The sequence below is a fragment of the Beta vulgaris genome, chromosome 3, assembly GCF_026745355.1.
Source record: "Beta vulgaris subsp. vulgaris cultivar EL10 chromosome 3, EL10.2, whole genome shotgun sequence".
Classification (NCBI taxonomy): Eukaryota; Viridiplantae; Streptophyta; class Magnoliopsida; order Caryophyllales; family Amaranthaceae; genus Beta; species Beta vulgaris.
Genome location: NC_079204.1, coordinates 16,978,986 through 17,006,697, shown reverse-complemented (window position 1 = coordinate 17,006,697; position 27,712 = coordinate 16,978,986). Strand labels below are relative to the sequence as shown.

At 37.5% G+C, this 27,712-nt stretch overlaps 1 protein-coding gene across 2 annotated transcripts; it reads right to left on the bottom strand.

Moving 5' to 3' along the window:
* Window positions 1–16: 16 nt before the first annotated feature.
* On the bottom strand, window positions 17–26,196 carry LOC104889020 (probable phosphoinositide phosphatase SAC9). Of its 2 annotated transcripts, XM_010674150.4 has the most exons (14): window positions 25,747–26,196; window positions 25,545–25,640; window positions 23,571–24,166; window positions 22,441–22,573; window positions 12,929–14,145; window positions 11,842–11,949; window positions 11,521–11,691; window positions 10,301–10,543; window positions 8,067–8,447; window positions 6,561–7,397; window positions 5,319–5,516; window positions 1,778–2,236; window positions 1,431–1,664; window positions 17–446 (listed from the first exon to the last, which is right to left on the bottom strand). In XM_010674150.4, exons 2-14 carry the CDS (start codon window positions 25,555–25,557, stop codon window positions 165–167), a joined length of 4,872 nt encoding a protein of 1,623 aa, XP_010672452.1. In that variant the 5' UTR covers window positions 25,558–25,640; window positions 25,747–26,196; the 3' UTR covers window positions 17–164. The 2 variants fall into 2 exon arrangements, with proteins under 2 accessions (XP_010672452.1, XP_048497162.1); XM_048641205.2 differs by lacking the exons at window positions 22,441–22,573; window positions 23,571–24,166; window positions 25,545–25,640; window positions 25,747–26,196 and adding an exon at window positions 22,292–22,404.
* Between the last annotated feature and the right edge of the window lie 1,516 nt (window positions 26,197–27,712).

Below are 27,712 nucleotides of genomic sequence, written 5' to 3'. Positions count from 1 at the left end.
ATCAATGAATCATGAATGGTACAAACACTACATTAATACAACAAGAATGGCAGCAGAAAAAAAAATTGCTGCAAAGCCACTTTATCAACATCCTATACACATCATTGCTCAAAACAGAAAAATAAAGGTTAGAACACAAGTGGTTTGTTGTATGTGAGTTGCATTTAGACAGCCGAAAGGCTAGCCCATTTCCCAAGCTCATAAGGATCTGCATAGTAATACAACTTAACTCTATTTGCCAGGGACAGCCCTGCAGCCAAGGGTGAACTTCTGTACTCGGCATCATCCTGCTCAGTCGGGTCATCAATAAATGCAGCAACATCTCCGATGAGTCTAAATGTGATTCTACGAGTCTGCAATTGTCTTGGGAAATCAAAATACATTGGAGTTCCAGACTTGGTTTCTGGCAATCGATATTCTGCAATGGTGACCATGTTATGTGTGTCCTGCAAAATCAATATATAAAAAATACAATATTATTGTGTCAGCTCCAAACTTGGATACCATAAAATCATACCATTCAAGTATATAAAACCAAGAAAAGCTCTATCAAGCCAATTACAAATGGACTCCTTCCATCCATGTATTTGAACTAACTTGTCAAAAACCACCTTTTAGAAGTAGAGTTATTCAAATAACTACCCTTTATAACTTTTTACTTATTTAACTACCTTTGAACTAACTTGTGTTTATATATCACTACCACTTAACAGATTCTATCAATTAATCTGCCAGGAGGGCCCCACCTTTTTTATTCCCTCCATTCCTTCACCTTCCCTACCACCTTTGTTCATAACATTCATGTTTTTTCTTATAAAAGTTTGTCTTTGCTATGAAGTTTTGCCTGCTCTCCAACATTTTGCCAATTCAAAAAATTTAGTTCTCTGGAACATTTATATATATATATATATATGTATATATATATATATATATGTATATATATATATATATATATGTATATATATATATATATATCTATCTATCTACATACATACATACATATTAACACACACACACACACACACACACACACACACATATATATATATATATATATATATATATATATATATATATAGCCTTATATAATTCGCATCTGTGATCATCAAAAGAATAAATTTTGGGTTGATAAAAAAAGTTATATTCCTATAGTATACTGACATGGATATTACTACTCTTTGGAGCATCTTCCTCTCATTGAAAGGGACTTTCAAGTGTCTCAAAATAGTCAAATGCAACACCACTAAATCCATCAAATATGTGGACTGCAGAAATGGAAGATGGAGTATCATTATATCCAGGTCTTAAGTTTGCAACTACAATATGAAACATATTGTATACAATAATGCCAACATTTAATAGAGAAATAAACTCAACAAGGATACCAGACAAAAACTACACTAATATTCACAATTGTCGACTATATTTACCTTGAGTACTGATACTTGAATGTATAACACGGCAGGTGTGATATGTCTGTCTTCTATGAGTAGTACAGCTGAGGGATCCCAGGCAAGCACATCAGAAGTGGGAGCATGAGTAACTCGGGGTCTGATAGCACTAAAAGCATCAAGACGGAAACCAGCTAACAAAGGTGAAGCAGGTGATAGATACTGCTCTAAGACAAGTTCATTCTCGATTAATCTTTCAGTTTCAATTGGAACCTGCAATACAAAGGTAAACTTAATTTTCAGATGATATAAGATTTGACAGTTCGAAATGACAGACGGACACGGAGGTCTTTGAAGATAAGGTAATGTTGGAGGATCAACTGCACCTTAAATCTATTAAGCTGAGGTGCCTTCTGTAGCCAACCTTGCAATTTTAACTGTTCAGAACCTTCTGGTGCTGTGAGCTCCAAATCTTTTCTCAATCGAGTTCCAACTACAAGAATTCTTTTGGCATGGAGACATGGCTCTCTTTCATCTAGGCTCCCAAAAGACGCACGTCTAGTTGGTTGAACAAAAGGGTTCTCATCCAGTGACAAAAGATTGAAATCATTTCCAAAATTCACAGAAGCTGAACCAGCTCGTTGAAGGCGAAGCGTTATCCAGATGATGCGGCACCGAACAGGATTCCTGAAGGAAAACTTGATGTGCCGGGGAGCAGCTCCAACGACATCAGACTTTTCTGGTCCGTAATACTCTGGTGAAGACTGCAAGAAAGCTTGCACTTCCCACTTTCCCATGCATGACCTTTCTTCCTTGTTTATTTTATTGCTGGCCCATATTTGGATCTGTAGTATATATATTAATGAGAGTTCGAACAACACTAAGCACAAAAGAAGCTGTAATAGATAATTGGCAATATGTTACGAGCATTATTCATCAACTATTATGAACTTGTTAATTGTCTCGCTCCTATGAAATTATGAGTGTGGTACTGTGGTACATAAACTTATAAATTCGCTCACTACAAATTTAAGTGGCAATCCACATTTTGGATCACCATATCCCAATTCGGAGTTCACTTACATCAATGTATTTTCTTTACCCTGTTTGGAACCTATATATTTCTTTCTTTTCATTCTACCTTAAGTATCCATGATGGACACTCAACACTCTGATGTGGGTATAAATCAGTACAAAAGCATAATTTTTGAGGTGGAAAACTATGGTTATGGTATAAAATCTGTACCAAGGCAAAAAAATTTAGTTGGACAAATAGTATTTTAAAAAGCAAGCAGGTAACAAGAAATGATAAAACTGGGAGTGGGAGGGCAGGAAGTCACATAAGATATGCCCATGCCCCCAAATAGGCTACAAGGATATTAGCAAACAAGTTAACCAAAAATATGTGCACATGAAATTTGTCACATGCCATGCCCCCTCACCTGTGTCCATCTTTTGGAATGATGTCTTAGTATCAAAATTTTAAGCTATATGGTACATCAAACAGACATATTGGGTAACATACCATAGGATCAAACACAGGTGGATCATATTACCCAAGGACTTACGAGTTACAACTTGCTGTAGTGCAATATAGCATTACATAAAATGATCCCTGATGTGGAGAAACATGTTAGGAATGAGGGGTAGGGTAGATTTCCTCGATTTACTAATAAACAAGCTCCTCCAACGGCCTTTTTCTACAAGAAACAGCCAGATAGTGGGCAGAACTAACAAAGCTTGTAGGAAGTTTACAAACAAAACATCAGTTAAAGAAATCAGGAAGGCAGATAATGTCAAGGATAGTCCAGGAAAGATAGCAATCCCTCAAAAGGGGTTGCATCAAGTTATGGAGGAGGAATACTGAGTCCATGATGATAGCAATAATCTAAAACCCAGATTATATGCCCACGCCAGACCTTTGAGGCGCCATAGCCTCCACTTGCAGGCTAAACCAACAAGACTTTCATTCTCCAACGACAACGGCAGATGTACCATAAGCCTTAGCCACTGACTGCGTCCCAGCAAGAAAGCTTCTTTGATCCAAGCTCCATCTGTCTTGATCCTGACTTGTGCAGAACCTTCCATGATTCCATCATTAAGCTCAAATTAGCAAATTCTTTCTTTTATTTATTTCTTTTGACCATTGAGAATTCAAAGAGCTTCAGGTGAAACCAGATCTTTGAGTTCAGATACTACAAAAACACATGGGAATAGTGGATTCGCTGTCATATTTCTCAAGCCATATAGTGGATTTGATCAACATAGTTTTTCCAGGAGATCGACCAGGACACAGCTATTTAGAGAGGGTGCGAAGGCTAATGGGTGATGGCACTTCCCATGAAAATTGGAGAAAGTTGTAGTGTTTCCTACTCTCCTCTGCTTAGCAATGAAGTCTCAACATAAAGAATCTGCCGTAGTTTAATTCGAGGTCTGCTTAGGACTGGAGATCATATGATCAAACTGTTGTACAAAGCTCAGAGGCTTGCAAGATAATGTCACTAAGCTTTGGGGCATTTTATTTTTAAAATGATGATTTAAGATATTGGCTAATTTCTGGACAATTGCTATAGGTTTTGATAAGGCAGATCTTGTGTCTTTCATAGACTTGAGCTGCGAGTCACTGTACCCAACATTGATGAAAGACATTCTTGAAATCTGATTCCAATAGTCTGGGAGGAGGAGCAACAGTATTATTGGGCCATATGCAAAAAATAGGGCTCGGTTTCTGCTTACTGAAGTTTTAGGTTGCTCTAACTGACCCAAGTGGCAAGTGACCCTTCAGTCATCAATCGGATGAAATTTTGTCCAGCTGAACTGCATTATCAGCAGATTCATAGGAGCATACAAACAGCAGCCTGGCAGACAGATCTTTTTGTGATCACAAGCGACCAGAACAAGCTGCCTAATGCTCCATGGCTGGAAACACCAATTTACAGGTGCCAAAACTGTTGACAGCTTCTCAACATCTGCAGCATAGGCATTGCTGGAACCCTAACTTTTGCATGAGATAGCTTACAACTGGTTTATATGTATTGGCCCAGTTACTTCTACCCCGTGTGATGTTATAACAAGGGTAGTTTATGAGAAGAAAAGTCTGGCTGTTTCCTCCCCTCTGTTCCTGTAAACAAAATACTAAAGCTATGGCTGAATATAGTCAATATACTACATACATAAGAGATTTTGAAACAATTGAGACTCACAAGATATAATTAGACTAAGGGCCTTTAGCTGTATACATTTAGAGCTTACAACTCCAACTTGAGAGAGAAGAGGAAATGAGAAAGTCCACTCAAGTTAATCCAGATTAAAGCAGAAGGGTGAGAGGAAGTGAAGGGATATCGTATGAAATGTGAAATTATGAGAGATAAGGGCAAAGGTGTCTAATGAAGCTTCTCAGTTGGAATGTGAAGAGACCTAAGCGATAAAAGAGCAGTCATCAGCAGTCACTCCATCCAGAATAGTTATCACGATGTCCAAACCTCTCATATCAAGGGTATGACATTATTTTTCAAAAAGAATCCTTGTTATAGTTGTGCCACCTCTCCCCATCACTTAAAATTATCATATTAAAAAAGACAATCATAGACCATTACAAAAAATTTAAGAACAGTGACAGCTATTTTCAGACATCCTGAGATACTACATGTGACAATTAATATCAGATGAAGGGAGTTTATTCTGAGCAACTGTATTCTGTGTCTCTACTAAGATTTTCATTATCTTATGCCTGGAACCTGTTTCCCTCTAGTAAGGTCTACTTATTAGTGATTCTACTAATTAATTGGTCGTTAACTAGTTTAGAAATGGTCTATTTTCCCTCCACATGATTTCAACTAACAAAAAACATTTTCTTCATGAATTGTGTAACTCAATCTTTGCACTTCACTGGCCAAACACTAGTGCAAGTTAAACAGGAACACTTACAGTAGGGGAATCTGCTTCTGAGTACCCACATGGACTAACCAGTAGTGTTACTCCACTAACATCTGAAAGGGTACCAAGAACAATGGCAAATTCAACGGAACTGCAGCTTGAAGGAGCTCTCCAATAGGAATGATGTGGCCCTGAATCCAAAGGAGCAAGTAATGACAAAGGGGGAGCTGCTCCAGTACCTGTCTCAACCTTCCATAACATAAAAATAAAGAAGAAAATCTAAGATAATCTTATGATAGCAGTTCATGTCCTGTCAAAATGAAAAGCACCAAATGATGCATGAGAACAAAATAATGAAGCGTGTGTAGAAATACTTGCAAAATTCTAGCAATACAGCACCTCATAATTTCAGTTTCAGCGGGCATTGAAGAGTTTAGCCCACTGGTTTTGCTGCTTTCCAAACAATATATTTATACCACCAATACAAAAAGCCTAAAAGGGAATAGTCCAGGACTCATCATTAATGACACACTAATAAGAATCATCTCTAGAAAGGCAACTATTCCTCGGAAACACTCAGGTCCATGGACCTGGGAAGAAAATGATCTATACATGCTGTCTTTTCAGATTATCAATCTATTATTAATTCATCTATGACTGTACTGAGATTTGGGGCATAACTTACAAACTTACCAAGAAATTTGAATAAGTAAGAACAGATTTATCATCAACTTATAGCAAAATATAGTAAAAAGAGTTTCTAAAGAATGAGTCCACAAGCACTGAAACAAGATGGTCTATGGTAAGTACTTGGTAGTTGATGATACTTAACCAGAAATTATAGTATTCAAGGGAATTTAGATGCATAACAAATGTGAAGAACAGAAGATCAGACTATGCTGTATAATGGAATAAAAGGATTCCGACGATTCACATGCAGACACAAGAACAGAATGTTCTTCAAATGGAATTAAGATGAATATACTGGATAGCAGTGCAGACTAATGCTCCAGTATAACTTGTCAGTATCACATTCTAAAACCACCAAAATAAGGACAATCACAGTGTTGCATGTGCCAACTGAAAGGTATATTGCAGAATTCTTACGTACTCAGGCACGACCAAGATAGCAAGCAGATGATTAACATGCAACGTAAAATTGAAACGGAGAGTATCTTGAGGGGAAAATATTAATCCTTCAGATATCGCAGAAAGCATGTCAACCCATGCAGTTCGGATGGAGATTCTCTTAAATAAAACAGGAGTTAGGATCAATATTGGAAAAGAATTTACCGAATACAGAAAGCTTGCAAATGGGAATTCAGCAAGAGATTCCTCTCCATTGAATAAGTTGTCAAGAACTTTATCAGATACCGGAGCTTTGGCAGGTTTACACTTTTCAACAGTTCCATCATTCAAGGAAGATCCAAGAACTTGGTCTAAAGTTGTAAAAGCAGCAGCACCGACACGTGCGGTTCTCCGAGAGCTCAACAAGGCCCTGACATAGTCCAGTACTAACGCATTCAGCACAACATCACTGCAGCACTGTTTACAGATGGCCCCATCGGAGGTGACATGGTTGTTATTAGTATAGACATCAACTTGGCTGCCATGGCTTGAGCCACTACGGCCTTGCACACCATTAGAGCTTAAAGAACCCCTTGTGCTGTAAGTAGCAAGCAGAAATGCTCCCCTTCCAGCACAGCAAATTTTACAAACTTTTCTCCCACAATGAGAACACAAAAACGACATTGAGGAATCCACTTGTAATTTTACTTTAGATATTTCTATCGGTTCCCCATTTTCAGCATGTACCTCACACACACCGCCAGCACAGCTCTCCCCAAGACCAGGGACATTCCAGAAATCAATGGCATTATCATCGCTTGTCTCAAGACCAATAGATGTGGTAATTTTGTCTTCAAGAGCTGCTTGTCCAGCCATTGCAAGACTACTTGCAACTCTGCACAATTTTACCATGTAGAGATCATCAAGCAATAAATTAGGATTTATAGAAGCTGGATCTGTGCCAACTGCCAATAGAGCCCTATCTCGCTCAGCAGCAGAAAGATTTAATCGGAGACGTTCAATCTCTAGCTTCATGGCATCCATGAAATTTAATTTCTGTGTCTGCATATAGTAAAACGCTTCAGCCCAACAAACAGTTTGATATTTTCAAAACCAAAACAGCAACTTAAGCCAGTCATTATAATTTCTTCAGAAGATACAGACAAATGTGTGAGACAATAATTTATCGCTCTAAATTAATGCCGTGAAGACTACCAGTAACTAGCTAAGATCAGGGGTTCAGGACCATGATAAATAATAACGACTTGCTGCAATTCATGTACGTTGGACCATGACAATCCCCTAATCTGCAGTGGTGCAAAAGAACGGACAGCTCTGATTTATATTGCACTTAAGCTTGATGCGGCTTTGATTTATACCCAAAATAAAAATAATTCTAAAAATCAGTCTCAAAGTCTAAACTGTTTATCTCCCCCAGACCATATAATGAACAAACACAAATTAACTCGCTTATACTATGAAATATGAATTCAGATATATAGTTATTAGTGGTTTGCTTTGACACCCACAAGGTTGCAGTTTGCGCTACTTATCCCCTTCTACAATTTGTCACAATTCAAATCAGAGCCCCTCATAGATAGAAAGCAGAGGCAGTTCAAGCATCAGCCACATCACACATTCATATGATATCATATCTAGAGTATTACTAAGAAGGTTCTAAGTAATTGCAACAAGCCAACAATTATATAATGATTGATAAAATTGTCATACCATTTGTGGACCAGTAAGGGACTTTAAGCAGTTGATGTACTGCTTGGTGCCATTATCAGATGGGTCCACACCTAGAGATGGACAGGATTCAGAAACAGCCTGATCATCATAATGCTCCTTTACAGGGTTAGCAAATGGATTCAAATCAGTTCCATCTCCGGTCAAAAGATCTAACCAATCATTGGAAGAAGAATTAGGAAGAGCCTTTGGCTGCACATTTTCACTGGATAAAGAGGCACCACCAAGATCACTGGCATTAGGACCAGACAAAATGGTGTTTGTTTGCTTCTGGAAATTTTTTGCCCTCTCACGCAATCCTGCACCGTGGCCTTTACTAGTGAAAATGCCTTTCCAAGGAAGTGACACTCCAAGCACCTCTACCTACAAGATATTATCGTAGCACAACAAGTAGTAAGAATTTTCCAAATTATATAACATGTAACCTACATTACTGAAGAGAACATAGCTAATTCCAGGAAAGAAAATTCAGAACACAATAACCTGTCCGTAGCTAATGATCAGGTTACCAATCAAAAAAGTGTAATTAATTTTATACTGACATAATCTTTAGATTGCTCCGTCTCCGAAAATTAGAACTTCATATGCACATATCACAGGAAGCAGAAGATTGGCAAATCCACAAAGCTTGCTAGGATCAGGAGCCGATAATGGGTCAAAGAAAATAATAAAGTGTATCATCTTTAAAATACTAAGAGATCAAAAGGAACAGTAAACTGTGAAGCAAAAGCTTTTCAATGCTACCATAAAATTGTAAGGAAATCTATATTCCCTGCATCATGTCTCACTAATAGTACGACCACATAAACCCTTGCAATTCTTGAACCACAAGACAACATAATATCTCACAACCCAGAGCCAAATCTAGACAAGTCGACCAACAGCATTGGAAAACCTTTTAAGATAAGATCCTCTTTGAGTTGCAGACATTAACAGATTCTACACTGGTCAATATAGGACAAAACAAGAACATAAGACAATTTCCTATCACAACTGATGGCAGTTCAAATAAAATTTTGTCATTGTGCCCTCTCCAAAAGCGGCAATATAAGTGATACGTGACCAGATTGATGGAATTGTTTACCATTTATCTCAAAGTCCTTCAGTGAGACTCTGATGCACGAGTAATGAAATTAATTATGCAGTCTGACCCCAGAAATTGGGGGGTGGCTGTTTCAGTTCCTTGATTAAAAGTACATTTAAGTAATCCAGTCCAAAACTTCACAATAACTAAGAACAAAGAAACTAGAGGCATTTGATTTGACTTATTCTAATTCAGAGCCAAATAGCTGCAAAAGTTATCTTTCAAGCTATACAAAAAAGAATTAGACAGAATAATTGGCATACACGACCATAAGTCCTTGATAGTCATACAAAAATGAAATCGCACAGTTCTTTGACATTTGCAAATAGAAAGATGACTTATTTCTCCCTAGACCGTAGTTTCTATAAGTTTTCTTTAATCAGTAAACCTGAAGAGCCTATTGAAGCTTGATCAGTTATAGAGCTTTGGTTAAAGGCACCAAATTTCAAATGGAACATGTTTACCATATAAGTCCATGAAGCATCGGTCAGTCTGGGACTGTGGGCTGCCATTTTCAGGCTCAAACTGTGGCCCGGACCAGCATAATTCAACTGGCCATGCAGCCCAAATTAAGACTTCAGACAACATTGGTCTTAGGCCTGTTTGGAAATTGGAAAGACTGAGTTCTTTGGGTTACGCAGAAGTTTCCGGCTTCAGATTGTGTCCAGACTTCAGACTAATCACAAGGGCCAAACTTATGGCTTGGCCCAGCCCTTGATCAGGTCAAATCAAAAATCAGGAAAAGGAGTGCTGCATATTGCCAAAATAATCTCGTTAGAGATCCAAGTGGAGCATTGTCCAACTAGCAGCACAATACAGAAGTAATAGCTATATATCATGACTCTTTCCTTAGCCAAATTATAAAAAGAGACCACCCTTCTACAATGAAGTGTCTCATGCTGATAATCTCAATCAGAGATGCAAGTCACACAACAAGCATTTTGCACATAACCAATGAAGTCTCTTTGAGTAACTTACTTAAATAGAGAGCTCACAAGTCACACAAAAAGCATTTGCACATAACCAAGTCTGTAGGTTCCATTTGACTAATCAATATCTGTATCTTCACAGTTCAAAATTCATTACTTGAAGCAGAATAAAAAACAGAATTCCCGGCAGAACAGCTCTGTACCTCACCCAGAGTTAATGGCGTTCTTCCAGAAGCAGCAGGATAGAAAGTGAGAGCAACAACACGAGTAAGAAAGTCCAATTCTCCTTCCAATTCTTCAAAATCATACAACAATGACAAGATTGAAGCATCTGCACCATTAAGACGTGCACCAGCACCAGTCACAGCCAAATCTTCTGAACTAACAGATCCAGGTAAGGATATTAATAGATTTGTTCCGTTTCCACACTGAGGTACTGAAGCACCCTGAAAAGAGTTCAAAACATTAGGAGAAGTAACAGTTTAACATATTTACAACTTAATGTATACTTGCATTCAGGAATAGAATGTGTAACTTTGAATTATAATAAGAGTGTCAAGGTTTTTAGCTGTTTGGCTATTGACCTAAGCCGAGACATGATCGAAGTTTTGCACTAATGTCTCATGATATATACTTCACATAACCAATACTACTCATATGGACAAAAGAGGTTACATTTAAAAAGTTAATCCAACTGTTAACATTACAAGACATCATAACTCATAAGGGACATATATGTCAAATGAACAATATAACCAATGCGGAGTCTTGCGCCTTCACTATCTGTTTTTAGAAAGCCAGATATCTTTAAATGGTTGGATAATCCATCAGGTACCCAAAAAAATGGGTGATGATCTCGCCAAACCCAAACCAGTCAGAGAAGGATAAGATGTACGCAGTTTGCAGCTTACCCCTGGCAATGGGAGGTTCACCAGTTAACTGATTCCTTCTAAGAAGAGTACAAACGATTAATACACAGCACTTGTTGTATCCAGCAAAATCAATTCAATTTGGTGTTTGGTCTACCTCAAGAATGTTTAATGAACCTATAACTCCTTTCCTTTCAAATAAATAACAGATTTTCACAGCATTAGTGACAGTCAACTTATTGTCTTTCCCTTTTTGCTTGTTTACTCATGACTATATTTCATCACCTATCAAACATTAATATCTACTTCTACTGTCAAGAAAATGAGAAAAGCTTCAACCCACCCACCCACATACCCCCACCCCCCAAAAAAAAAAAACCAAAAACAGAAAGAACTGTAAAACAACAAGAAACAATAGCAACTGATATATCAATCACTGAAAGGTGACAAATACAAATCTATCAGAGCAGTATTGCATTATGGATCGTGATACAAGACAGACAAGCAATCATACAACGAAACTCAGCTAACTTAATATATGAGATAAAACTAACCTCTAAGACAAGTTTAAGTCCATCGAGGTCTCGGCCTGTTCTAACATCAACTGTGGAAGGAAATGTCATATCATCTGCACCATGTGAGACAGTGAGAAGAAGCTGACAAACATGGCATGGCTCACTAAGATAAATGAAAAGTTCAACTACGTCTGCAGCCTGGGGGCACACCTGTAACATAAATGTTGAAATCAACTAAAAGCTATAAAGTCTGCAAGGCTAATTACCCATAAAAAATTTCTTCAGAAATAATATTCATGGACAAATAGCTAGTAATTGAAACTCAAAAAATATGTCCCTATCTGCAGAGAGGTCACATACCCAGACCAGATCTTTTCTCTTGAAACTCAGAAGACCTGCACCATCACTAGAATTCGGAAAAATGCTTGGAACAGGCTTAAGAAAGCAAGCGGGTGGTCGAGACAATACCTGACACAAGCAGCTTTGTGCATCAAAAACCACATTCAAAGAACAAATGAATTCATCCACCATTTTAGATGAAATCGCCATGCAAACAAAAAAAAGGCCATGCCTGCTAGAAAAGGATCTATTTCGCTGATCAACATGATACAAAACTCCATCCACCCCATTGCCTAAATAGGCCAAGCTGCATACCAAATCTATAACAGACACAATATGTGGGGTATATTTTGCATACAACTGTACAAGAAATTATTGGTCTCCACTGAATAGTCATTGACAAGATAGGACCCCAGATCTCTAAGGATGGGTGGCCAGACAAGTGAAAATTAAGAACTTGACCCAGTAAGCAGTCAATATCTACATTGGAAATAAATGCTTGAGCACATGAACTTAATCTTCACTCAAAGATACTGTTGCCAATAGATAAAGGTCATGACATCACACACCTACTGATGAGCACAGATAAATGTCAGGTATTAGAGTCAGCCATTTTACGAAAATTGTAAATCTTGTCCAAAACGAGTGATTTATCCAACACAAATACTTGAGATGAGACAAAAAAATTCAAGTATCAGATGTACTCCTTTTACGTGACTCAAAAACAAAGTCTACCATTTTCAAGACACAACAAAGATTATCTTTTCTACTTTCCATAGTATCTAGAGATCTGACTCGCACTCATCTTTTCATAAGAGAAAGAGAAAACAAATTAGAAAATCTAATTGTATCTGTAGATCTAGCGAGAAGACTTAGCATTGAAATAAAACGCTTTTTCCATGATTCAGAAATCAGGCTAAAGGAAAATGCAACAATGAGAAGTTGAACTATATGCTAGTTGCAAAGGCTTTAACATAGAGCAGATGACTTCCGTTTGTTCATGTGCAGCCATGCAAATAATTGTATCAACACAATAATCAAGTTCGACCACGTGAAATTGTAGGTAGCATGATGTAAAAGCTGCAGCTAATTCTTCATGATGACATACATGCAAAGGAAAAAGTGTAATTGACGGAAGATGCTTAAACAGCCTCCTTCCAAGAAATATCTCCAACTGCTTTTGGCGAGAACTATCTACGACAGCATTTTTGTATCTTCTCTGCAAAGTGATCTTCATGTTTTGTGCTGCAGCTAATTGTTTAAACTTGCCACCTTCCTCATTAAATATGTTGAGTATCTGGCTGTGCATAGCTTTAGAACCAGTGTAAAGTGTAGCATGTATATCCCCAGCAATCAAAAATAAATCCGCAAGTTGAGATACTGGTGATAATATAGTTGACCTCTTAAACTCCTCAAATGTCATATCAAATCTCTTCCAAGGTTTATCTGGGCATGGATGGTTCCATGTGGTCGTCCTAGTGTTATGATCAATATAATACGACTTCCCTGTCACTGCATCAGAGCGCTTTTCCCAGCCAGGTGGAAGAGGCGCAGTATACCCACTGTAGTTATCCACTGACTGGAAACCAAAAGCCATATCACTGTCAAGCGATATACCCAGTCTTCTGCATTGTTCTACAAACACTTGCAACGCTCCAAAATAACTAGCAGCATTTGTCCTATCCAAAGAATCAGCGCAATTAAAACGTAACACTCCATTTTGGCGAGATCTTAAGCAAAATGCACCCTCAAACTCATCAGTGCAGATCACTTCACCTCTGCAGTTGCCTATACGCTGACGTGAAGGAAGGTAATCCCCTTCACTTATACCTATGGTTATTGTAGGTCCTTTGAGGAGTCTCCAGAGCCCTTCAATAGTTTGCTGCTCACCCTTCAACTTAGTACTTGCATGCCAGTCATAATTGATTAAAATAATTCTCGTGGAGGGAAGCTTCCCTGATGATCTAATAAAATTCAAAGATTCCTCAAAATGCTGGACCAAGATAGATTCGGACTTCCCCTCTGCATTCCTAAGTAGATTAATGCACACAATTGGGACCATAGGATTTTTCTTCTGGCTCCCACCAGAGGCCAGATTGAAGTTTCGAGCGTCATATCGCTTACTCAATCTTTCATAGTATTCTGCACTTCCCTTGTAAGGATCCTGTTCAGCAACATATATTTCTGCTTCTGCAGCAGTCATCTTTAATTCAGCACCCCACCACATTGGAATAGAGCCCCTCCGCCAAATGTATGTATTAAAAGGAACACTCTGGCCAGCCCTTTTAGGCACCCAAACAAGCTGTTCACATTCAACTTCATTTCCTGCACAACTAAATGACTCAGTACACAAAAGAAAGATCAATGCTTATAGAACATAGAAAGTACATATACAAGAAGAGAAGTTAGTCAGCAAACACTAGACTAGCTGATTGGTAATGTGAAAATAATACCCCCCAAATTTCTGAGCGTGAAGCAATCAATACCAGTCCTGATTATTCAATAAAAATTAACGCTCCTAAACACTAAACACAACAGATGATGGTCATGATGCAATCGCGAAATGCTGTTCTATCATAGCCTAAGCTTCAGCGATTCTTGAACTTTCCAGATTATAAGAGCTCTTTACACATCCTTCTAACCCCCACACCCCTCCCTCCAAATGAAAAGATATTTGCAATCGTATTCTAATTGCAAGTCCTCTAACTCTAATTAAGGTCCACTCGGTAGATCTTATATCTAAAATTTAGGCAGTACGCAGGAAATAAAAACACAATTATAAGTTCGTAACCTATTTAATATCTTAACATTACAACTATGAAAAGTTATCAATGAATTTACTAAAGATACCTTGGACAACGTAAAAAAAGTGGACTAAAACCAAATATATAAACTGTCAAACTGCTGTCTATAATGTTCATTCCAAAAACAAGAAAAATAAATTCTAGCAATTTGGCAGCCTTCAAAAAAAATATGGAAACCTTGAAACAACTCTTGTTATATGTCTGCATGATATAAATTTGCTGTCACTACAGATGAAGCTGGCCAATGGGTCCATTCGAGCACAGCATACCTGACTCGAAACTGGTTTTGTAACGAGAGGGACACAAGTTGAAGTTTGAGTTATTGGCTTAATCGAGGACTCCAGGTCAAGGAAGAAGAAAATCACGGATTTGGTGGCATTCACAGCACAGTCGCGATGTCACAGAAGCAGCTTGTGACGGACAATGGAACGGAGAGTAAATTCGTGATGTACGCACCGTAAAACATGAATGGTCCGCCCTATAATAAACAATAAAGTAGACACGACTCATAAACATTACCCAACCACGTCGTATTATTCTCCATTTGATGCATGTCTTATTTGTTGCAATGTGTATTTTTCCTCTTTTTTTGGCCATATCTAACAGAGTCCGATGCAGCAAGGACGTGATTTTGTCGCGGCATTATGTAATGGCATTTAGCGAAATGGCTAGTCAAAAATCTGTTACATAACAGCCGTTATGTAAAGGGACTGATCGAGTTTTAATTTCATGTTCCGGGTGCCATAATCCATAATTTTGAAGACTCGAAATATGAGATGCGTCCTTGCTTATTGACGGCAAGAATTTAAGCATCGCACACATTGGGATTTATACAGAATCGGATTCTCTTTTCCCCTCTCCCTCCTCTAACTAACTCACTTGTTTTCTCTTCCAGCTATTCCTAACCAACTAATTATGCAATACCTACATGACCCGACCCCATTAGTCCTACATTACCAGCCACCCAAACTTCCACCTTGTCGTCAACGTGCATAGTAATTGGCACTTATTTCCCGTGTTGGCAAATATGTCATTCCCCAGTTGTCGCTATACTCGAAACCGAGACCCTACTTCAGCTTGCTTTGCAGCTACTTATCAGTGAGCTTTCGAGTTTTCACCCATGGCTTAGCTATGGGGAAGTATATCTAAGATTTATCAAAGGATGAAATACGGTTTGGATTGAGTTGGTGGTATGGGGTCTAAACACGTGATGGAAAGATGGGAAGATTAGAAGTTCTAATAACAGAATTCTAAGGTTCTACGCTGTTAACCCAAAATAAAAAGTTCTAGGTTGGGAAGATTAAAAAAAATGGGATCCACATTTGGTGACGGAAAGATGGGTTAGGTGGTCTGGGTTTCAGAATTCTTGAGTGACGAAGTGAATGACACTCTAGAAGAAAGAACCAGAAGTTAGGGAGCTGGTGGGTCAGAAAAGTAGGGGAAAGAGGGGGTCTAAAGAATGGAGGATTGAAAAAGGGTTGAAAATTTTGTTAAGGACTGGTTGCCTCTTTACATTTTTGGTGCCAAAACAGAATTCAGAATTCTGTTATGCTGTTATTAGTTCTTAACAGAATGGCTTTTATGTTATAAGAATGTCTATAAATGATTGTAATGAGACTTGTATATTCATTCAACAAATTAATGATATCATTTTTCATTCTCTCTCTTGATTCTAATTCTCTCTCTAAATTCTAGTTCTCTCTCTCTCTATTCTGAAATATTTCTCTTACCTTCTTTAGACAATTGAGTGTAGCTCCTGAATCATTTGTATCATAGCAAATTCTTGATCAATCTTGATCAACTTTTGTGAAATTCTGATTGCAAGAATCACTATTCAATTCCGAATTTAGCAATCCAAAAAAATTGTGAACATCTGAGGTGATTTGTGTTCTTAATTTGACACCCTATTTTGCCGAGAAATTGGTGAAAAGATATATGAGAATTTCTCATGAAATCTAATTGAATTAATTTCATTCTGGTGCCACAAACTTGTAGAGTAATTGCAATGGAAGAACAATTGAGAACATTGGAGCGGAACCCTCAAGATCAAACACATAAATATGATGATCAATCTCTTCAAATTCAAGATCAATTTAAGAAGATTGATGATTTAATGGTTGTTATCATGGAATTACAGAATAAGATGAATGACTCTTCTACTAAAGGATCAAGGTCCGGAGGCAAAGAAGAAAATTCACCCAAACCTCTAGGGTATGTACCTAAACTTTCTTTTCCTAAGTTTGATGGTACAAACTATAGAATCTGGGTAAAGAAGTGTTTGTAACTACTTCAATCTGTGCAAGATTAGTGATGATCAGAAGGTAGACTTAACTTTATTGAATATGACTAATAAGGCATAAAGATGGGTTACTAGTTACCTATCTGAAGAAATGTGGATTGGCCTGAGTTTGTAATGGACTCAGCTGACAGGTTCAAGGATGAAAGGGGAATGAGCATAGTTGAACTACAGCAAACTGAGTCTATTAAGTCTTACTTGGATGCATTTGAAGATCTTAAGTCTGATGTAATGCAAATCATCATTCTTTACCTGAGGAGTTCATACTAAACAGTTTTATTAGTGGTTTGAAACCTGGTATTAAACCATTTGTTAAGGCTTTTAAGCCTACTGCAGTGGCAGAAGCAGTTGCAACTAACTCTGCCTTCTTTCTTTCACACGAACCTATCCAAGCTGTTCCATCAAACACTAATAAACCACCTCTTTTACCTACTCCTACGGCCAAACCAAACCAGCTGTCTTTAACCAATTTTAACTCACGACCTGCTAGAAAATTTAGGCATATTCCAGCTGATGTGGAGCTGAGAAGATTGCTAAGGGACTCTATTATTATTGTGACTAGCCTTATGATAGAAACCATAAATGCCAATTTAAAGAACCGCAACTGGAGATTTTTAAACATGATGATAAGGTGGAGCTTAGTGATGTTGATGATGACTTAGAAGAGGAAGAACTGAGTGAGCCTTTAATTTCAATCAGTGCTTCGTCTGGAAATCAGACTTTTCAAACCATGAGTGAAGGACATGATGAAGAGTAAATTGTTTCATATCCTGGTTGACTCTGGGAGTACTCACAACTTTTTTGATCCAGAGTTGGCCAAGAAAAATAGGGTGCGTAATTGAAAGCATAACTCCACTAGCAGATGGTAACCACCTAGCCTGCCAGCATGTTTGTAAAGGATTTCAACGGGAGATGCCGGGCAGAATCTTTGTTGCAGATGTCATGTTAATTGCTTTAGGTGGGTGTTAAATGGTGTTAGGGATACAATGGTAGGCTACCAAAGGACCTATTTGTTGGGATTTCAAGGAGCTAATGATGCAGTTTGATCAAGTTGGTATGCCTTTTGTCTTGAAGGGTGTGCATCCTCGGAAAGTTAAAATGGTGAATGAGGCTCCTTCTGCTAAGTGCTTACAGATGCTGTTGAGTTGTACCTCTTGGTTAGAGATGTCTCTTTCATGGAGATGCAGTTGATACAAACTCAAACATCTACTACATCACAGCCAGTGGAGTTAACAGAATTGAAACTTAAATTTCAGGACATATTTGCAGATCCTGAGACCTGAATCACATCCACCTCACAGGGGAGGGTTTGATCACACTATCCCTCTGGAGCCTGGTGCCAGAATAACAGGCCATATAGATATCCTCCAAGCAAAGAGATATAATTGAGGGCAGTTAGTGAAAGAAATGTTAAAAAGGGGAATAATTCAAAACAGTTCCAGTCCATTTGCTTCTTAGTTGGCAAGAAAGATGGAACATGGAGGGTATGTGTGGACTAGAGAGAATTGAACAATAAAACCATCAAAAACAAGTTTCCTAATTCGTTATAGATGAACTCATTGATGAATTACCAGGAGATGCTGTTTTTAGTAAATTAGACTTGAGATCAACTGAGAGTCCATGACCAAGATGTCTATAAAACTGCTTTTAAAACTCACTCAGTGCATTATGTATTCTTAGTCATGCCCTTTGGGTTGACTAATGCCCCTGCTTTCTTCCAAGGGTGGATGTAAAGTGTATTCAAACCCTTGCTAAGAAAGTTTGTTTTAGTGTTTTTTTATGATATTTTGGTGTATAGCAGAACCAAAGCAGGACATTGTGCTCATTTAGCACAAGTCTTTGAGTTGATAAGGCAACATATAATGTTTGCAAAGAAAGCAAAAGTAGCTTTGCCATTGATAGAGTTGAGTATCTGGGTCAATAACTAACCCTAATAAGATCACAGGAATGGAGAGTTGGCCTATTCCTAAATCAGTGAAGGGGGTAAGGAGCTTCCTAGGCCTTTCGAGTAATCATAGGAAGTTTGTCAAGCATTACTCCTTGATTAGTAGACCTTTAACTGATCTACATATATGTTTAGGAATTTGTAGTTGAGATTGATGCTTTCATTGATAGAGTTGAGTATCTGGGTCAATAACTAACCCTAATAAGATCACAGGAATGGAGAGTTGGCCTATTCCTAAATCAGTGAAGGGGGTAAGGAGCTTCCTAGGCCTTTCGAGTAATTATAGGAAGTTTGTCAAGCATTACTCCTTGATTAGTAGACCTTTAACTGATCTACATATATGTTTAGGAATTTGTAGTTGAGATTGATGCTTTCAAGAAGGGAATAGGGGTTGTTTTGATGCAAGACAATCACCCTCTAGCTTACATGAGCAGAGCTTTGGGTCCTAGATGGCAAAATTTTTCTGTGTATGAGAAATATTGGGCATTGTATTTGCTGTTCAAAAGTGGGAGCAGTATCTCATGAGTACCCACTTTGTGATTAAGACTTATCATAAGAGCTTGAAGTATTTATTACAACCAAAAGTGTCACCTTCCTTTCAGCAGTTTTGGCAGCCAAAACTAATGGGGTTTGACTATAAAATTCAGTACAAGTGTGGGAAAGAAAACATAGCTGTTGATGCTCTTTCCAGAGTTCAAGGAGCTCAGATCTTAAGCATGGCCATTTTTATCTTATATTCGGATTCGACTGAACTTACTAAAGCTAGCTATGTTCTAGATGATGGTCTTGTCCAGATCTTGGATCAATTGCAACATTCTCCAACAATAGGCCACGACACTATTCATTATGGCTTGCTAAGGAGAAAAGGGAAGCTGGTTGTGGAGTCTGACCGTGGGTTCTGACCTTAACCTGAACAATACGGTGATAAACTGGTTACATGCTGCACCTGAAAGTGGCTCATTCGGTTAGTGAATTGACTATTAAAAGAGTCAAAAGCTTGTTCTATTGGAAGGGATTAACTAAGGAGGTCAGGCAATTTGTGAAGACGTTTCAAGTTTCAACCTCTTCCTATACTTGAGGCTGTAATGCTGTATGGATCAATGTTTCAATGGATTGTATGACTGGACTTCTAGAGGTATGCTGGTGAGGATATGACATTTGTTGTTGTAGACAGGTTGAGCAAGTATAGCCATGTCATGTCACTTGCACATACTTTCACTTCCATTCTAGACTTCAAGTAGCTCAGGCTCACTTGAACAATGTGTTTAAACTTCATGCGTGGCCTAGAAGAATTCTGAGTGACAGGGATGCCATTTTTCTTAGCCAATTTTGGAAGGGGTTGTTCAATTTAGTTATTTACATGGGCACAGAATTCATGTTATCGTCAGCATACCATCCAAAAACATATGGCCAAACTGAAGTTGTGAATACGTGCTTGGAGACCTATTTGAGATGCATGTGCAGTGAACAACCTAAGGATTGGCATGCTTGATTGCCTTTGGCTGAGTGGTGGTATAATACCCACTTTCACTCTGCCACACAAGTCCCTATGAAGTTGTCTATGGACAGCCTCCTCCTCTCCATCTACCTTATCATCTTCAGTGAAGGCTTCAGTGAAGGGAAGAAATGACCAACTTGCTGAAGTTTCATTTGTTGAGAGCTCAGACAAGAATGAAACAGCAAGCTGATAAAAGTAGATGTGATAGACTCTTTCAAGTGGGGGGATTGGGACTGGCTGAAGTTGCAACCTTACGCGCAACATTCAATTCATTCCAGGGGAAATCAAAAACTCTCTCCCACGTATTATGGACCTTTTCAGGTTGCTGCACGCCTGCACCTATTGGCAAAGTAGCTTACAAAATTTGAGCTACCTACAGAAGCTAAGATACATGATGTGTTGCATGTATCCTCAACTCAAGAATTTCCATGGCACACTCCCTGTTGCTACACATATTTCTCATTGGTTTTAGGGGAAAGGGTCTACAGTGGTCCATACACCTGCTGCTATGCTGGATAGGAAAGTTTTCAAATTCCAAAATCAGGCTGTTCAGTATTTGGTTCAGTGGGAGAATTGCCCTCCTCATCATGCTCTGGGAAGTTGCTACTGTCTTTGAAGAGAAGTTTCCTGAGTTTATTGCTGCTGTTAACTTGGGGTCAAGATCTCATTAACGGGGAAACAACGTAAAGGCTTGTTGCCTCTTTACATTTTTGGCGCCAAACCAGAATCTCAGAGTTTTGTTATTAGTTCTTAACAGAATCTCTTTTCTGTTATAAGAGTGTCTATAAATAATTGTAATGAGACTTGTACATTCATTTATAAAATGAATGAAATTGTTTCTCATTCTCTCTCTTGATTCTAATTCTCTCTCCATCTCTAATCTGAAACATGCCTCACTCTCTTCTTCTTATATTCTGTTCTTGGACAGATGAGCGTAGCTCCTGTATCAGAATTAGATGGAGGAATTGGGGAATAAAAATAGTATTGTCAAACTTGTAGGTGAGTGGGTCGGAAATATACTAAGGTTTGATTTTAAAGGTAGTTCCAATATAGAGTCAGTTTGTTTAATATAAGAGTTGAGGGGTGGAGAAATTGATTTCAAGTAAAGGGGATAGGAAATGGGTTCAAGGAAAGAAACCCAGCCTTGGGCTAAGTCTCATTAAAGTGTGGAGTGATCGAGGAAGAAGGTCTAAAAATCTGCTTTCAGGATTGGAGAATTCAGTAGTGGGCCTGACCTTACTCCATTCATTTAATCCCGGTTTTAGCTTTCCTTCAAGCATATTCAGCGGATCCAATGATAAGTATGTCTATCCTCGACTTTTTTCCTACCTAAGGACCATTTACAATAGTCCACGCTCACCCACACACTTAACATCTCTTTATTGTTTAACCCTTCCTAAATTGTATTTAAAAAACAAGTGAAACAAAAAGTATAAACGGAGTCAATATTAATCATGAAATAAGATAAGCAATAAGTAGAACCTACTAAAAGAATTTAATAAACAAATCCACTACTACCTTTTCTTGACATAATGTAACTAATACTGCTTCTTAATATATTGCCATGTATCACAAATTCTTATCCTATCACAGGATAAAGTTCTCTAGTTATTCATATCAGTCAAAGTCTTTAGCATCATTATTAATACTAACTTCTCTAACTATTAACTCCTTCACCCAAACATCCAACATTCCGAAATTCAATGCTCTTTAGTCTTGCTCAACAATCCTCCCTCCTCCCCTCTCTGCCTCTTAGATATGTTTACATAATTTAAGTTTGAAGGTCATGATATACACGTATATCAACACTTTTTGTCCAGTGCCACTAATATCATTGATGTTTCTCAACATCTACATGCATGTCTTGATTTTAAATTTCTTATAGAACTACTAATCTTTGATCATAATTCTTTATTTTGTTTACATACTTTAAGTAGGTCTGATTTCTCTTGTTGAATCAGGGTTGTGCTCCCCAGAGGCCCAGACTCAAGACTCATACCCCAGGTCATGCCGTGTCGCGACATGCATAAGATCACATATGTAAGGTACTTGGAACTTTTTCCAATCATCATCGTACCTGTGCCAGAACACGAATTTAATCCCCTTGCCAAGTATCGAGTACCAGGATGCAGTCTGCTACGGCGAGCAATGAGAGCGATAATACCTTCTTGCTGACCTAAGCTCCCAAAGCTTCGGCATTCTGCAAATCCCTATGGATTAACATGAAGGAAGTGAATAACATGGAATAACATGACTACAAAATATGAAAATGATTTTCGATTTTGGATAAGAAAAAAAATGACTACCCCCCCCCCCCCACACACACACACACACAAACACATATTATCCACAAGAGTTTCTTGCTCATTCAACCTGAAAAGTATGTATGAATATAGAAGAGCACAACAGAAATATATCCCAAAGTACCACATAAAAGTACCTCTTTACTTTTCCCTCCCTTACTGAGGGTAGCAAACTAGCAATGTGACTAATATACAACTTTTTTTTTTAAGATACTTTCCCCCACAAAAAGCATCTACTATTCCAAACAAATAATTCTTGAAAGGTTATAGAAGAGAAACTTTTTGTACATTATCCAAAAAATAACACTCCCTTGTTCTCAGTAAAAATTGTCCACTTGGACTTTTCACGAGAGAAATCCCTTTGACTTGTCTCCTTTTATAAGACGTGCCAAAGTGCCCACACTTACTTTTGAACTCTATAGCTTTGACTGAAATATGACACAAAACCAATCACTTCCTAAGGAAAAATCAAGTTGAATGTTGAAAGTCGAAGAAAATAAGGAAGTGGCCTCTAATTTGGTAAGTAGACATTATATTGGAGAATATATATTTGTGGGATGGGGAGGTGGGGGAATAAAGAAGTTCATTTTGGAGCGGAGAAAATATGCATATTCGGTTAAGAAGCTATCCCAAAGCATTAAGCAACTGATAAAAATTACCCAATACAGAGAGAGAGAGAGAGAGAGCAGCTAATTATAATATGGGCCATGAAAGCCTACTCCAGGCATAGAATCCTATAGTCCCTATCTATCATCAAAGACCAGCCAGCAACACTCAACAGAAAAAGGGGGCCCAACAAGCGACATAGACCATGATGTTTTCTGGTCGCTAGCCATATTATAGCAAAGCGAATGTGTGATCTGTGTAAAGTGTAAAATTGGACTAACAGCAAAACTATTCATACCTGCAAAAGAATGACACAGTGTTGAGGAAGCCCTACAATCTTGAAAGGGGAGGACAACCATCCATTCCAAACAAACTCATCATCAGGCTGATCCAAGGGAAACCGACTAGGGTATGGCCGACTCATGTCCCTTGTCTCACAAAAGTAATGTTTCCCATCAATATCTAGCTCTGTCAGTTCCAGTATGTTCTTAGCTTCTCCTTTCCCAATAGCTTGAGGATGTTGCAACGAGATTTTGATCCACTGACTCTCCATCACTGTATAAACACAACCTCCACCAGGTAAATCTGGAATGCTAGCAGCTAACTTCGTCGCAACAAGCAGCAAACCAAAATTTCCAAGGGCAGCATAACCTAAAATTGCCTTGGCATATGTTTGACTTTTGCACAGCCATTTTGAACCATTTGTGACAAAATCTACAGCTTCACGTTCAGACTTGAAAATGTCAACCCCGTGCTTTCCAAAATAACAAAGTCCTCCAGTCGTGGGATCAACATATATTACTTGAGTGTCACTCCTCGAGTACAAGCTCACAACAATATATACCTCACCAGATTCCAAGACAAGAACAACCACAGATGTATTCCTCAAACCACCTGCAACACAAAAAGATAAGAGAAATGCCATGTCAAACATAGTATAAGTGACAGACCGGTATATAAGACCCATAACCCTCATAGAGGCATACATAAGGTACAAAAAACCCTAAAATTCCCCTCAACACATGTTATATCCAAGGTGAAAATAATCTTGTTTGTGCAGGAGAAAATCGAACAAGGCCAACATGCAACTTTTCTACAGTCGCAAAGCCATATAAAGTATGGCCAATCAGGCAGGTCAAACAAAAAACAACAGTTCTAATATAAGTACTCAAAGAAAAACCCATATGCGTGTAACAAGCCAACATAATTTCAAATATTCTGCACTCGAGCCAGTGTCACAGTGCAGCTGACAGTAACAAGGAGAAAGAATATATGCTGTAAATCCAGAGTATAAGCTGCTCTCCTGCCTCAACTTGAGATAACTTTCATAAGCACATTGAGTATAATGCATGGATAAAGAAGAGAAAAAGGATGCACATAACATAACAAAACAAAAACAGGAACAATAAAAATATAATAATTAAAGCTCCAAGAAAACAGCCAAACGGCAATAATCTAAATCAGCTGTTAGGGAGTAAGAAACATGAATCAAAATTTCTAGCACATATGTATGACAAGTCAACATGAAGAAAATATTCCTTGCACATTTGTAATGAATATTGACGAATTAAGCAGAAAACAATTCATAAGGTCAAAGCAAGATGCAACAAAATGGTCAGTTGAATGTGTAAAAGGATGGAAAGATAAAGAGCAAGCAGAACAATACCAAAGGAACTGCACCATTCAATTCTAACTGCAATCTGTTAGTTAGAATCATTATTGGAAGCATTTGCAGCATAGGTCTAATTCAACAACTACTCAATACAAATCTCGCTACTGGTCACGAGTTGAGTTGAACTTTACCCTTACACGTCTAAAATGGTAGATTCCTTCTGAAGTCCAAAAAACGAAAATCTAAAACAGAATAGTAGAGACATTTTCTTATTCGCATGAACTATGAAGATAGCTTAAGGCATATACATTTCCAACCGAACTCATCTGATCTTGAAATTGTTACCTACATATATCAACCCTCTAAACTGGAGTTCAGCATGCAAAGGCTCAAACACCAACTACCTAAGCATTATGCGGGAGAGGTGGTTCATGACTCGTGAGCAAGAAACGTTCGTTATAAACATATTAAAACTCAGGGAATCAAGTTTGTAGGGTATTATCATTGTTCAAGCAAGAAAGCACTTCAGCATTCTTATTGTAGTACAATTCATTCCAGAAATTAAAACAAAACAGAAATTAGAAAACATAACATCACCAATACCACTATCAATGCAACAATTCAAATTATATAAATAATCAACCAATGATAAATACACACCTGATGATGCCATGTGCTCCGACTACACTGGCTCACTCGTTGAAATCCGAGAAAATAGATTATACCATCAAGATTATACCACTTAAATAGTTAAATCTACAAAAACAAGAACATAATTTATCAAACAAATCGAAATGACCCAAATAAAGAAATTATACCGATTCAATGAACAAAGATAAACACAATTAGCAAAAATTATCACCTGGGATTTTCAAGAAATTGTTAGAAAACCCAACATTTGCGCAGATCAGACCCTTAATCTCTTATTTGATTTGATTGAGGAAGCAATCTCAGCTCTAATTGGGTTTTTGAGTCGAAGCAATTCGTGATTGTATTGCAATTATGGTGAAATTTTGGAAATACTGTGATCTTCGGGTGTTGCAAGTGTTTTGATAAAAAAAAATTAACTCAAGTAATCTGAGAAATGGAGAAGCAAAATTGAACCAAAAATTGGGAAACCTGAGGAACTGATATTCGGTTTACCTTTTTATTTTTCTAAATTAAACCAAGTTTATCTATCAGACAAGTCTATGCAATGGCAAAATTTCCCGTCAAAAAACTCAAAATAGTCACCTTCATTTTCTTATCAAAAAAGTAAAAAGAAAAGTCACCTTGGTATTTCTTATTAAAAAAAAAAAAACCACCTTAATTTTCTTTAAAAGAAAAAATGTTATCTTAATTTTCTTATTAAAAAAAAAAGTCACCTCATTTCACTATCACCATGCTTTGTATGTCGTAATTAGTAGTCATAGTGAATACTGCATGATTTAAAAATATGATTTGAACCTTAATATCGCTTCTTTTTTTAAAAAGACATACACACATCACTTATTGAATTAAGGTTGGGATTCACAGGCCTGTTATCGATTAAACCTAATACGAAGATAATATAATTTGACCTATCTAACTCAATTATATAAAAAATTCCAAAAATTCAAAAACTCTATTGATTGATGTAAAATTTGATCAAAAGAAACATCAACAAAATCAATGTAACAAATAATACAACATTTCCAAGTAAATTTGTTCATGTGTCATTTTCAATTTTATTAGATTAATTTAGATTATAGCTAAATATGATGATTGAATGAGTAAACAGATCATATGGACTCTGTCAATAAATAGGTCGGGTTGGTTAGGATATTCCATCTCATTTGTTTATTAGATTATGTTTCGGTCGTGGAATTGATGACCCATTTACTATCGACTCAACTACAAAATTAACCTGACACATTTATGGCCCACTGCAATGAGATAATGATATTATTAGGGGTGGTAATGAAGGATTTTGTACTCGATCAAGTGTAACAAAATAAATGTATATGGACAAATTATGGAGATAATATATTCAATAATGGATTGTGATGGGATATGTTTGGTAATGTCCAAAACATGTTTGGTAACTATTTAAAAGGATATGATGTAGGGTTAATTTGGGTTTTTTAGTATTAGGAGAGACAAGGGGGCGCTAAACTCAAGTTAATGGGGGGTTTGGTGAGCTATTGGGTCTAATGGACCAAGCGGCATGATTGTCTAATCCTCAAATAAGTGCTTTGATGAGTAAAAGGAATGAATTGTGATTGAATAGGTTTGGTAATGACCAAAACATGTTTGGTAATTACCTAAATGCAGATAATACACGGTTAATTCAGGCTTTTAAGTACAAGGATGAACAATAGGGGCCCAAACTCAAGTAAATGGAGTTTGAGAAGGTATTGGGTCTAATGAATCTAGTCGCATGATTGTGCAATCCCCATAAGATTGCTTTGATGAGTAAGAAGAATGAATTGTGATTGGATAGATTTGGTAATTACCAAAACATGTTTTGTAATTATCGAAAATCATATGATCTTGGGTTAATTTGGGTTTTGTAAGGTATTGGGTTTAATGGATCCAGTAACATGATTGTCCAACCCACATAATATTATTTTGATGAGTAATGATAAAAGATTGTGATTGAGAGAATATCCTTTACTTAGTAGATTTGGTAATCCCCATAACATGTTTGGTAATTACTTTAAAACATATGATTTGGGATTAATTTGGGATTTTTAGTACAAAGAGGGACAAAGAAAGCCCAAAAACTCAATTCAATGGGGTTTGGTGAGGTATTGGATCTAATGGATCCAGTGACATGATTGTCAAATCACCATAGGATCGTTTTGATG

Bases quoted from the DNA above. Each gene is read 5' to 3' on its own strand.
- LOC104889020 (XM_010674150.4), bottom strand. The intron at 10,544-11,520 runs GTTAGTTTTATC...AACTCTTTTCAG, and splicing joins GACTTAAACTTGTCTTAGAG to GGTGCTTCAGTACCTCAGTG. The intron at 5,517-6,560 runs GTAAATTCTTTT...ATGTTATGGAAG, and splicing joins TTGCAAGCTTTCTGTATTCG to GTTGAGACAGGTACTGGAGC.